The 14,636-nt window shown below is 38.0% G+C and overlaps 1 protein-coding gene across 8 annotated transcripts in view; it reads right to left on the bottom strand.

Annotated features, from left to right (window-relative positions):
* FAT3 (FAT atypical cadherin 3) overlaps positions 1 to 14,636 on the bottom strand; it is a 675,042-nt gene that overhangs the window by 532,884 nt on the left and 127,522 nt on the right. For all 8 annotated transcript variants that reach the window (XM_063671321.1, XM_063671320.1, XM_063671318.1 and 5 more), the window contains exon 2: positions 7,289 to 10,597. In XM_063671321.1, the coding sequence (XP_063527391.1) occupies positions 7,289 to 10,580 (3,292 nt within the window). In that variant the 5' untranslated portion in view covers positions 10,581 to 10,597. The remainder of the gene's footprint in view (positions 1 to 7,288; positions 10,598 to 14,636) is intronic.

Below are 14,636 nucleotides of genomic sequence, written 5' to 3'. Positions count from 1 at the left end.
AAAGATTAACAACCAACTATAAGACAGAATATGATTTCTGATGCTTCTGAATATGAGACAAAGGAAGTTTATATTATATTACATTATGCAAGAGATATGCTACTATAGGAATTAATCACCCTTTTAAATATCTGGGCTGAAGCTAATGGTTTCTTCAATGACAAAGAGCTCATTTTTTCAAACAATACAGCTCTTCCATTTCTTGGTTTTCACTCACCCACTCTTGACTATGATGATTAGAGGCTTCGGACAAAGAATATTAGACTCAGTACTGGCAGCTAGTGAACAATTCTTCAATTGAACTAAATAAATAAAAGCTACTCAATTGTTTGCCTTTATTCATTCCTTGGCCACCAGCTGAAATAAATCCTTCTCCCTCTAGAAGATCAAAGTACAGCATCACAGTGTTTGAGACCTTGAAAGATCCTGGTACCCTACCATCCGGCCAAACCCTTCTTTTTTCTGTCTGAGGACACAGGTTCTTTAGCAAAACAAAAGTTGTTCTTTTATGGTAGAAAAGATGTGAAGAGCATAAGTTAGATGGGAAGATACAGTCCTCTGGTTTCACTTTCTTACCTTGTAAAAAAAGCATTGGATAATTATTATCTCTCTTCTGTTGGTACTGAAATGTACCAACACATCAAAGCAGTATTACAGAAACTGTAGTAGAGATTGCTAGAAAATATCAGTATTCAAAATATTTTAAAACTTAAAATCTGTTTTAGAAATATTTATATAAGAAAAATATTTTATCAGTCAAGGTCCTGGCAGAAAACAGATGGCACACTCGAACTGGGTAATGAGGAACATTTAAATAGACTATTTACAAAGGAGTGGGCAGAGTTTAAAGAAGTAAAACAAAACAAAACAACAGTAGTGTTGTAATCTAGGGCTAGTAACAGCAAGGAACTGTTCCATCCATCCATGGAGGGATGCATCCAGTCCACAGTAACCAGTGTAGAAAGAGTCAAAGGGATGAATATCCTGACCTGGCTCTCCTTCTTTCTTAGGTTCCCATTGGTGGAACCAAGAGATGTCAGACAACAAAAGAGCCAACTGGCCAAAAAGCCTCTGGGCACAGAGCAGAAAGAAGAGTAAGAATGGATCAGAGAGGTGAATGGGAGAGAGTTAGCCCAACTCTGAACACAATTATAAAGTTATACTTATTTATTATTGGAATAATCTGTTTACAATATATAGAAATTAGCTTGACAGTAATTAATGTGTCTCAAATACCTTTTCGGTTTGGCTATCTGAATTCAAAGTGTACATTAGGTCTCCTAAGCCTCTGCTAGGTCTATCAAAACATTTGGAATAAAGAGCATTCTGTGCTCAGATATGCTGGAGAAATACTTTCAAGAGCCTCGATGCAAAGAAAGGTAAATGTAAATGCATAGGCACAGGGCCTGTGAGTCTTTCCTCATAACACCAGATATAGAAAAATAAGAAAATAACTGTCCATACCTCCTGGGATGACTGAATGAGACCATCTGTTTAAAGCAGTGTGCACAGAACTTGGCACACAAACAGATGGTGCTCAGTAGATGTTAACCACTGCTACCACTGTTACCAGCATCATCTCTTGCATCTGCATTCTGACCTGTCAGATACCCATTTCTTACACCTGTGCCTGTTTATGTCACTAGTGCCTGGTGCAGTGCCTTACACATAGGCAGTGCTCGATTAACGTAAGCTTATGAAGACAATTGTGAGAGCTGTCATGTGCTATGTCATGCTATTCTATTGTTCAGTAATTATTCACTCCTCTCTCCCTCTCCCCTGTTGGAGGAGTGTCAAAGTCAGTTTAAGTTGCTATAAAAAAAAAACCTTACAACCTTATACTGGGTAATTTGTAAGCAACAGAAATATATTGCTCACAGTTCTAGAAGCTGGGAAGTCCAACATCAAGGTGCCAGCAGTGTTTGGAGAGGGCTTGCTCCTCACAGATGCTGCCTGCTAGGTGTCCTCATATGGCAGAAGAGCAGGGGAGCTAGCTGGAGCCTGTTTTATCAGGGCATTAATCCCATTCATGAGGGTGGAATCTTCGTGATTTAATCCCTTCCCAAAAGCCCCACCTCTTAACACTATACATTTGTTATTAGGTTCTAACATGAGCTATGGGGGGTGGGGTGGGGTGCACAAACATTTAGGACATAACAAGGAATATTCTTTTCTGCCCCACAGTGCTGAGCTTGGCCCCATAACCTGCTTTGGCCAATGGAAAGTGAGCCAGTTTTGAATAGATACTTTAAGAGGCACTGCAAGTTTGCACCAGCCCTCTTGAGCTCCTGCCTCTCACTTTGAGAACATCATATCCCAGATAGTGAGTACTCTTTCAGCCTGGGTTCTGGAATGAAAAGACATGTGGATCAGATCCTGGGTCAATCCAGTCTGCCACAGTGCTGTTTCAGCTGTTTCCCCAGAGTCTGGGGCAAGAAAAAAATATTTCCATAAGCCAGTGAAGTTTCACAATTGTTTGTTATATAGCAATAACCCAGAAAAATCTGACAAATACATATGTGTAACAAGGTTATGATGGCATGCTGGACTAGAAAAGAGGGACAATAGCATGACATTTTGAGTCCATTACACTAGAGTTCAAATCTCAGCTCTAAACAGCTACCAGATGTGTGACCCTGTCTGGGCAAGCCTCAGTGATCCCTACCTTGTTGCATTACTGTGACAATTAGAAATAGTACCTAAAATGTACCTTGCACAGTGCCTGGCACTAATAGGTACTTTAGAACTGGAAGAAATAATCCAATTAGTAATAAAGGATGGCAAAATATCTTCCCAATTATCCATGATTAAAGTGCCAATTGGAAATTGTTCATCTCAATTAAATATTTATTTAATTAACCAGATAAATAGAAAGGGTGAAACCATTGCTCAAGTTTGTACCTTCCAAAATATTTATAGAAAATTACATTTTGAGATACACACTGTGCTCTTTCTAAAATGGTGTAAAACCTCTGAGTAGTCAAAAATATGAATCCTTGTTGTGTCAAAGAATAAGAATGTATTCTTTGTGAAGGAAAAAAAACGATTAAATTGCATCTTTCAGACTAGTGATTTAAATTGTGATCAAATCCACTATAGTTGGGGAGGCCCCCATTTAATCCATTTACTGTGAACATTATTAAACATTTATTAAATGCTTGTGCATAGCAAAGAATTTCAAAGGTATGGTTTGATTCGCAGAGCTCTAAGAAAGTCAAGAACATAAAACTACTAAATGTATCAACTAATCCCAGCATACACACTTCCACAAAACATTAAGCACTACAATTACTGAAGCATAGAAATAGATTTTTATCCATTGGGAAGGCATTCAGAAAAATATCACCACTAATAAATAATAAAAGATTATTTGAATTGTAAAATTTGACTAGAAAAGAAATTTATCTAAGACATGAGCTCAAGTATCTGCCTTTTAAAAACTAAGAAAAAATATTTTACAGAAAAGATGTATATAATCTGGTAGCCACTGTCTGAGGAGCTCAAGTAAATTTAGGGTAGTGTTTGCAAACCACATGAGGAGGAAATACTTGAAAAGCTTAAATGAAGATTCCTGGGCTCCCACTCCAGACCTACTGAATGACGATAATTGGGAATTTGGCCTGGGAATCTGCATTTGTTAACAAACCCTGCAGGTGACTCATGTGTACTCTAAGTTTGAGAGCTGCTAACCAATGCAAACACTTGGGTAATCTTTGTCAGCCGACTTAAAGGTTTTAAAAGACTTAAATCCAAGCAAGTCTAGGCCATTCTATGCCCACAGGTTAAATAAAGACAACAGAGTCTACACCTGAGACTCAGTAATCGCTACAGGGCTAAACAGCTTTTCATTCTGCCAGCAACTCAAACCATATTTTTTTTTAGCACTTGGAAGCAAAAAATTGATGGATCATTCAACAGTAGTAAAAATTCAATGGCACCAAGGTGACACCTTCTCTTATTGGACATACAATTGCCAAACTTCTCTTCAGCGCTAGCATCATTTGGAAACAAATCCAGGTGGTCACTCCTCATCAGCTCCTTGGGCTTAGATTCTAAAATCTACAAGTACTGAGAGGAGAGAAAGAAAGATGGTTAAGACTATATGGACACTCTAATCTTCTTAAAAAAAAATCTCAACAAGCCCCAACCTTTTTTCCTGTAATATAGAGAAAAAACCCAGTTGTGTTTTCTAAGAGAAGGGAACAGAATGAAATAATAAAGGAGGAAAGACATTGCTACTATAATTTTAAAACTATGAAAAAACATCAGAAACATGTAAGAACTGAAAGGAAAGGGCACTGGATTAGCATTGAGGAGATGTGGGTTCAAGATGCAGCTTATATCCTCTAAAGCCTATGTGACCTTATAAACTCACTTAGGTACTCTTCAACTCAAAGGAGTTAATGTTTATAGGAAAGAGGTTTTGAAGTCACAAAGCAATGTCAAAATGTAAGTGGCATTAGTATCATTGATGACAAAATTTTTATTTTTATTTTAAATTATTATTTTTTAAAGACAGGGTATCACTCTGTCACTCAGGCTAGAGTGCAGTGGTACGGTCACCACTCACTGCAGCCTCGACCTCCTGGGTTCAAGTGATCCTCCTTCCTGCCTCAGCTTCCTGAGTCACTGGGACTACAGGCGTGCACCACCACACCCAGGTAATTTTCTGTATTTTTTTTTTTGTAGAGATGGAATTCCACCATATTGGCCAAGCTAGTCTGGGACTCCTGAGCTCAAGAGATCCACCTGCCTTGGCCTCCCAAAGTGCTAGAATTATAGGCATGGGCTACCATGACTGGCCAATAAAAGTTTTTTTTAATATATATATAATTCAGAATATAATGGAGCAAATGCAAATACATATCTTTTCTAAATAACACCCAAGGTAGAAACATTGTAGCAAGTTACCTGTGGGACAATCTAGGCCACTAATACCAAATTGTTCCAACTTTTCACTGTATCAGGTAAACCAAAATGCAACTTCCTGATAAAAAAAAAAAAAAAAAAAAAACTTCGGTATGGCTTGATGTAGTCAACTGTATAGCAATGGTGAATGATTCAGCTCAAACTTTTCCTATGACCTACCTACCCACATTTACCTGAGTCTCAAAGCTAAGTTCATCACTGGAGAGCCATACAAACAATGGGGCTATAAAGAAAACAGGAAGGTTAATCAATGACCAGGACCATTAGTCAATAAGTCCAGGGTTGCAAGGATTTTGAAACCTGTTTAATACTTTATTGACTTACAGATTTTAGCTCAACACCAAATTTCAGTGTAGTTGGGTAGATGCAGGGAAATTCCAACTTATCTTTAGATGAGTGAGAGCAAGGTATAGTGCAGTTACACAAAGCTAAGTTTGAAAGTAGGCTCCACATTCTATGTCTTCTCTGAACCTCAGTTCATGGGTTGGTAATTATCAGCCCCAGCTCATGGTGCTGTTGGAAGAATTAAATAAGACCTGTCTATAAAACCCTCTGTACAGTGTCTGGCACATTGTAAGTACTCAATGAACTCATTATTATTAGTAGTAAAGTATTAGTACAGAGTAGGCACTCGGTAGAGGCTAATTCCCCTCTTTTAACATTTTGTACTTAAAAGGCAGAAATATATTCCAACTAAATTATAAGGAATACATAATAACATACAGTATGTGGCAAAGTCAGGGGTGGAATTTCCTAATATTGACTTTTTAATCTACTATAGCCATGGAGACCAATTTTATAATTTACACTGGCCATAATTAGAGCCTATGTATACAAAAGTTATAGTTTAAACTTGAGATGGTACATGTAGCTTTCTTGCTACCTAATATTTAATATAGTTTCTTAAATCATTTTTTCTGGTATTGTGGATATACAGTTAGTATGTCTATAGTGATACCTTCCTACCACCTGTTCTAATCATCATCATCATCACTGGGACTGTTATGAACTGAATGTATGTGTCCCCTACAAATTCATACTCTGAAGCCCTAACCCCCTATGTGATGCTATATAGAGATAGAGCCTTTAGGACGAAGTTAGGTTTTGATGAGGTCATGAGGGTACAGCCTTAATGATGGCATTAGTGCCCTTGTGGGAAGAAAAAGACCAAAGCCTGCTCTCTTTGGCATGTGACATGGCAAGAAGTTGGTAGTTGACAAGCCCAGAAGAAGGCCTTCATCTTGACTGTGCTGTTGCCCTGATCTTGGACTTCCAGCCTCCCGAACTATGAGAAATAAATGTCTGTTGTTTAAACCACCTAGTCTGTGGTATTTTTCTACAGCAGCTTGAGCTGACTAAGGGAAAAAAAGCACTCTACGAATATTGTGGACAAGTATCTAATGTATGTAAATGTGCTCTGAAAATGGTAAGGTGCTAATATTATCATTTAAACAAGATAGGGAAGACACAGGCCCTCACTTGAGATGTCTACAATCTAAAATCTAGAAAAATGCACAGTGCTAACAAAGGAACAGAAACACACACATACACAAAGACATGCATGTGTCCAGGCACATGAACATTTTAAAGACAAATAGCGACAATAACAAGTATTTTTAAAAACCTGTATCTGTATCTATGAATGAATAATTTAAAAATTAAGTCAGAAGCGATGAAAATACTAGAACAATGTTGCCCCATATTTTTTAATGTTTTGTAAATATCTCCTTACAAATAAATTCTTAAAATCAATTTTTATAAATAAAATTCATAGCAAGACTCATTTATTCCATTAAGAAAACATTTGTAGAAGCACAACTCCTTATATTAATGGAGCTACAGAGTGCAAATGCCCATTGTTCAAGGACCAGATGAACCCATGAAAGATAAAAGACCAAGCAACTAATGCAATATCACTTCTGCAAAGCCTTACTGTAAAGGGAAAGATTCCTATATAAGATCCATTTGAAAATCCATTTCACACTTCTAACTTAAAGCCAATTCAAATGTAATTTACTTTATCAGAGTCCTTCATTTAGAGAGGGTCAGGAGTACAATCAACAGAAATGACAATTACTTAGGCTTCTCAAAAGATGACCTGGTAGCAGTAGTGCTGAGCAAGAAAATAACAAAACAAAACAAACCAGGACTCCCACTGGAAACCACGGCTGTTAGTTTATAAACAGATCTTCTAACAAACCAGAACATTCTAAGAAAAAGCATCTATGTGCGTCATCTCTGCACCAAATGCAACCTCATTTGTCATTCTATTTTAGTGCCCTAACATCCCTTTACTTTTCCATTGTTGAGCATTTAAAAGAGGTGAAACAACACTCTTGGCACAAAATATTATACTTACCACTCTCGTCATCTATACTGAACCTTCCAAGACCACTGCCATCCCTGATGGAGTACTGGATCTCTCCATCCCTTCCGGAGTCTTCATCTTGAGCAGTCACCTGCAGCACGCTTGTTCCAATGCGTGAGTTTTCTTTTACAGATCCAACAACAGCAAAGTCTGGGAAATAGGGAGTGTGGAGGTTTTCATTGACATCCACCACTTCCACCTCAACAAAGGAAACAGATGACAGAGAGACAGGCCGCCCTTTGTCTTTGGCCCGCACAGTAAGGTTGTAGAACTGCTGTTTCTCATAATCAAGCTCTTTGCTCAAGCGGATGGCACCACTTGCTTTATCTATTTCAAATCTCCCATTATAGTCATTGACCAAAGAATAGCGCACTTGACCCCCCAATCCAAGATCTGGATCATGGGTCTCAAGCCAAGCAATGACAGTGCCAACAGGGAGATCTTCAAGAATCTTCACACTATAGCTACTGGGAATGAAAGCTGGGGAGCAGTCATTGACATCATCTAAAAAAACTTTAAGAGTGACAACTGAAAACAGCTGCTGACCACTCTCTGCCTTGTCCCTGGCTTCTATTTTCAAAGAATAATTGGCTTTGGATTCCCGGTCCAACTGGTCGGCTACATAAACGATTCCAGTTGAGCTATTGATGGCAAACTGCTGTGTATCTGTCAAGACTGAGTAAGTCACTTCACCATTAGAACCTAAGTCTTTGTCTCTGGCTTCCACTTGAATGATTTCAGTACCAATGCCTGAACTTTCAAGAATGTTAACTGAGTAACTGTCTTGAATAAAAACTGGGCTATTGTCATTAGCATCCTCCACATTGATGGTCAGCAGTCTCCATGACGATTTCTGTGGATTACCTAAGTCATAGATGGTGATATTAAGGAGATAGAGGTCTGTGTGTTCTCGATCCATGGGCATAAGGACTTTAAGCTGCCCAGTCTCCATATCAATATTAAAGCAACTATCCGTATTTCCATCTGATATTGTAAATAGCACTTTTCCATTGAAGCCGGAGTCGGCATCATAGGCTTTAATCTTCAGAATATTAGCACCAACTGGCAGATCCTCCTTTACAGCCACATCAGAAGGAAAAGACTTGTCAAAATATGGTCCCTGTCTATTAATTGAATAAAAGTCAAGAAATCCATCTTCCAGATTCAGTTTCCCATTTGCTTTTGCCTTAATGAGTAGTTTCTCTGCCAGCTTTTGAGCCACACGAGTTTCTCTGCAACTGAAGCTCTTTGAAGACACTTTCCCATGTAGGACTGAAATGTTAATAGACATGGGGTCTGCAAGATTCTCTCCATCAGTTGCTGTAATTCTGAGGGCAAAATTGCCATTTTTAATGCCAGAATTTGTCAGTGATTTTTTAAGCTGTAAAACACCAGAATCTGGGTTTAAATAAAAGAAGCCAAGTTCATTTCCAGAAATGATTTTGTACTTTACAAGTTCAAGTTCATCGATATCAATCGCTGAGACCGCTGTGATGTGACCACCAACCGGAAAGTCATATGAAATAACTCCCTGGCAAGCCACTTTTTCAAAGAGAGGGCTGTTGTCGTTGACATTTCCTATTCGAATAGTCACATTGACCTCACTTTCATGGCGGTACGGTGAACCCCAGTCAGAGGCTCTAACAATGAATCTGTAAATTTCTGGGGAAGATTCAAAATCCAGTTCGTCAGTTGTGCTAATAACACCTGTAAACTGATTAATGACAAATGGTAACAAATTCAGGCTAGCGATACTATAGGTGATGTACCCATTTTCTCCTTTATCCTTATCAGAAGCTGAAACTGTTAGAACGCTGGTTCCCACTGGGACACTTTCATTCACATAAGCATCATACAGTGGTTGCTGAAATTCTGGGGTGTGGTCGTTCGCATCTTCTATGCTGATGGTGACTTGTGCTTTTAAGTCTCCTTCCTTGTTTGTCACCTCCAGTTTATAAACCTCCTTCTTAACAGTATTCAGTGGCTGTGCTGTAACAATCAGACCCGACCGAGGATTAATTTTAAAGTACACTGCATCCTCACCAGGAGATAATTTGTATTCCACATCTATCGGTTCAGGACTTAATTTTACTACAGCAACCACGACACCAGGAGGTGAAAATTCACTTATGCTCACATCGTACACTTCTTTTTCAAATCTAACAGGGACAGTGTCTCTTGCGGGGTTGCCAATGTAGACTGCCTTTAATGCTGAAAATTTTTGAGGAGATCCCTTGTCTTTTGCTTGAAGAGTGAGATTGTACCCATAGGGAAAGCTCTCCCAGTCAATCTGCTTCCTCTCCTTAATCTTGTACTCATTCAACCACTTTCCTTCCTTAGCCAGGAAGAACTGATCTAAAGGATCCCCAGCCACGATGGAAACAGATTCAATCTCTCCATTGGCTCCATCATCTGAGTCATCAACTGTAACCACTGCATATGTTGGCTCTTTTTCCAATGAGAAAGGAACATGAGTGACTACATGGATTGTTGGGGCATGTTCATTTATGCGCTCAATGTGAACATAAAGCTTTGCAGTACTGCTCACTCCATTGTTTCCATACAGTTTCATTCCCCGGTCCACAGCCAAAATTTCCAGATCATACCTATTCTTTTCATCATAATTTAATCGACCACTTAAGGAGATGACACCACTCGTGGGGTGAACTGAAAAGAGATCAACTTTATTTTTAAAGTAGTAGTAGAATTCTCCATTGGAACCAATATCTGCATCTGTTGCAGTCACCTGGGCGACACTAGTCCTTAGAGGTGTGCTTTCTGCTATGGTAACAGAGTATGTTGTGGGTGAAAACAAAGGTCTCAGATCATTCATATCTAAAACCTGTATATTCACTTTCGTCCATGCTTCCAAATCCTCTCCTCTGACAGAACCTTTTACTATCAATAAATAATTATCCTGGATTTCCCTATTTAATATGGCAGAATTGCCACCTTTAGTTCTTATTCTGAGAAAACAGAAATCTGCAATGATGACTTCCTCTGCTTTGAAAAAGCCTTCCTCGTCTCCGGACACTATTCTGTATTTGATATCCCAGGATAGATCTATTAAGGTGATGCCCATTCTACTCTGGCTGTTGACGTAGGTCCTTGCTGCTGAGTTCTCATACACGGTAGCATTATAAATGGAATGTGTGAAGTGGAAGCCCAGGGGTCCAGTCCCTGGCAGCCCCTGGGAGACAGTGGCCAAAAGCTTGAAAAGCAGGAGGATGAGGCAACAAGGAGGAGGCCGTGTGCCCACACAGTGTCCCATAATTATATCCATCACATCATACTTCCATCCTGGAGGGAAGAAAGAGAGAGAGAAAAGATAAATTAACCATCCTAGAAGAAGGGGGAGAGTGGGAAATAACTACTAGGAAGCCATGCTTTTTAAAACTTTATCATAAAATCTTTTTACTAAAACAGCAATATAAGAAAAAATTAGAAACCTTGCCACTACTAGGTAATAAGGAACTCAAGATTACTAGAATTTAGCCCAATCTTGTAAGAATTGTTTTCAAGTGACACTTTGTTTTAAATAACACTTTTATACTACTGACAGGGTTGTTCATTGGTACAAGATTTCTTACATTCTGAAGGTCAATTTAGAGATATATTGGAGGCCTTAAGTGCATTTACCTTTGACTTAGAACTGCCTTTGCAGTAATTATCCTATAGAAACATTTAGACAATTATCTGTTATAGCACAGTTTAAAGTAAAAAAAAAAAATGAAGAGATGCTAAATGCCTATCAATAGAGGACTGAATAATTCATGGTATATTCATAAAATAAAATAGTATGCAGTCATTAAAAATAGAGACATAAAAGATGTCCATTTTCAGATGCAGTAAGATGTAATGCTAAGGAAAAAAGGTCATCAAACAGTATATATAGCATGAGTTCTATTATTATACAAACTTCTATATGTGCAACTGAATTTTTATATTTAAAAAGGATTAACTGTGTTTTGGGATTTGGTGGCATATTTGCATTTTCTAACTTTTCTTCAATGAACATTGTTCATCAATAGTTACATAATTACTTTTATAATTATAATCTTTTAAAAATGCTTCAAGGTATTACCATCTTTTATTGTGCTTACTTTTAAACTGATCAAGGTTTATGCATAATGCAACGCCATGAGAATGAACAAAGTGTCAAGTTACAAAGCAGAGACAATAATCCCTAAGGAGCTATATGACTGGAGTGATATCCAGAACTATTCAGAACAAGGGAGGTAAGAGTGATTACTTGCAAGAAAAACTTAAGAAATTACAAGAGATACTTCCAATTACTTTCATCAATGACTATTAAATTTGGACAGTTTCTACAGTTTCATGACTATGTGGGTTAAAAGATACAAACTTTTTCCTATTTTAGCCAGTAAAATCAATCAAGGAGAGGGGAGAAAGGAGGTATTCAACAAGAAAAAGTTGTCTATTCATATCCAAAGGATCAGATTTTTAGAACCCCCAAATATGAGTTCTTCCATACAGTCTTATACTCTGCAAGCCCCTGACATTCTCCTTTTCTTCGTTTACAGGGAACGTGAAGATGAGAGGAGATGGAAAATGAATTTCTTTGCAGGCATGCAATGATGTAGGCACTGTGTCAGTCATTTTTCCACTTTGTTGTATTTAATCTTCATGACAATCCTAAGTAATAGGTACTATTTTACCCAATGACATATTAGAAAACTGAGGGTCAGAGAAGTTAATCTATTTAGTTGAGACATTTGCCCAAGCAATGTTCCCCAGACGGCAAGTAGCAAAGCAGGATCTTAATCTTTCTCTAAAATCCATGCTTTTCCCCATCACACAATCACTCTCTCAAAATTACCTGCAAGCAAGAATGAAATAATTAAGGATCCTAGAAGCATATATGACATAATTTAATTCTAATGAAATAGTCAACATATGTCATTGATTTTAAAAAGCACAACCCATCCCTGCCCCCAGCATATCTTTTTGGTTATCTCCTCTCTGGTTTTAATGTAGTTCTAATTATTGGCTGCAAACTGAAAAAAAAAAACCCTGCAGGAGTTTAACATATTAAAATATTACAAATTATATGGTTTATAAAACCCTTTCATATCCAAGGTTAGCAAGGCACATATTATTATAACCTTTTTGTTAATGAGAATATAAAACCTCATTTTCCTATCTAGACTTTATTAGTTAAGTCTAAATAGACTTAACTTTTTCTTGTTGAATACCTCCTTTCTCCCCTCTCCTTGATTAATTTTACTGGCTAAAATAGGAAAAAGTTTTTATCTTTTAACCCACGTAGTCATGAAACTGTGGAAACTGTCTAAACTTAATAGTCATTGATAGAGTCTAGCAGACTCTAGATTAGAGCTCAGGCTCTCTGCATACCCCACAAGGCTTTCCTATTTTTTTTTTTCAGCTCCACCTTACAGGAGACTCTCCTGAAGTGAAACCCTGAGCATGCAAATGCTGGTTCTGCCTGGGAATGTAAGATATCTTGCTGCTATCATCTGCTGAAGTATCCAGTAGAAAACATGGAGTTACAGATAGAAAAAGTCAAGTTTAATTTAGGGACTTTACAGGCATTAATAGACAGCAAAAATGAAAAGCTGAAAAAGGGAGTAAGCGTTTATAAAGGAAGTTAATTTCACAGGCAGTTCTTTAGAGACATTGCATATGCTAAGTAAGTGGAACAGGCAGCCTGTGGACAGCAGCTCTTGTAACTAGGGCAGGGACCAAGTCAGATGGCCGCTGGTGACCCTGCTCAGTAAGTTCCTAGAAAGACATCATTGGGCTGCTGGTCATTTCAAAGGAAACTTTATTAAGAAAATGATAAATTTGGGGTTTTCTGGATGCAGTAGGTTCAAATGTCCTACCTAGCAGAGTGGCAAAGCCCACAGTGTGATTGGGGTGTCTACTTTGTGGAGCACAGTCAGCTGAAATATGGGAGCAAAAGAACCTCTCTGTAGTGATCACGGAGGTACACTAACAGAAGCTTTAATAGTATTTTGTATGCCTCGGGAGTCTCTATTTCATCATCTCAAAAGGCTCCAAAGCAGTGGAGACATTTTTAGGCTCACTGTGGACATGTGAACATGGTGAAGTAAGCGAGTCTCTCGTAAGGGAATGTGAAGGTTAGGTTACACTCTCTCAAGGTGAAATACTGGGATCACTCCCAGAATGCTCCAGAGAAATACAAATAAAGTTTCTGCCTTATTTCCCACTCACTATTCTGTGCTGAGAAGACTTCCTGTAACAGTAATTTTGCCGATCCTTAGCCCAAGGAGTCTAGACTCCATGGTCATCAGAGAGGAAAACTTCCCCCATGAAAAATTCAGTTCAACTGAACTTTTCTGAGTCTGCCCCCTCATTCACACTTTGAATTTCTACTTAAGGAAACCTGATGAGAAGTACATCACTCTATTCCCAGCATCCAGTACAGCACCCACCACACAGGAAGCAAACAACACTCGTTTGTTGAACAGAACCCTAAGTACTAATGTAACCAGAGGCTCAGATGCCTTTAATATGCTCCGTTTCCTATTCCCCAACAAAAAGCACATCTTACTTCAGGAAACCGAATCAAGAAATTATACAGGTTCAAAGGAGCCTTAAAGATCATCTGTTCCAATCTCCTGAGTTTACAGATGAAGAAACTAGGGTCCATAAAATGAAGAGATACCCCTAATGCCAGGACTCAAGTTTCCCAGGTTCAGAGCTAATACCAAACTGAAACACGCTTCAATTGAATTAGTTTTCATTGAGTTACATTACAATTTTAGAGTTGTGGTTTATCATTATTTTGGAGTCATCTTCCTTTTCTGACACCATATTACTCTCCCTGGTGTTATTTCTTCCTCTAAGTAGTTAACTGTTTATAAATAAACATTAAAGTGCCCTAAGGGGATAGTTACTTTTACAAATCTTTCTGTGAATCTTTCAAGGCAAAGAATGCTGTCATAATATGAAAATGTATCATTAAACTATTCAAAAATTGGTGCTTTTGCATAGTGAGTTATTCTTTCAGCAAGATACATTGTTGGAATTGTTTTCTTATAAACCGAAATCAGTGGTCTTAAATGCAAATAGAAAATATTTCAAAACAAGCATAAGTGGAGTAGTATTATCACGTACTGAAATTTAGACCTACCACCAAAAAACTGAGCAGGGCTAAGTTTGTCAAATTCAGTTGTTGAAAACAAAATATCTTTTAAGGATTTTGTATCTTTATTGTGGCAAAGGAAAAAAAAAAGCCCTATCTGGCACAAATTATTTTAAAAAGCCTTGCAGTTTTCCCACTGATTAGGAAATAAACGAGTGCTAGAAGCTAGGAATGTTGTAAAATTTTGCA

This window comes from Pongo pygmaeus, chromosome 9 (assembly GCF_028885625.2).
Source record: "Pongo pygmaeus isolate AG05252 chromosome 9, NHGRI_mPonPyg2-v2.0_pri, whole genome shotgun sequence".
Classification (NCBI taxonomy): Eukaryota; Metazoa; Chordata; class Mammalia; order Primates; family Hominidae; genus Pongo; species Pongo pygmaeus.
Note: the sequence above shows the minus strand (reverse complement) of the source record. Positions and strands in the feature narration are given on the sequence as shown.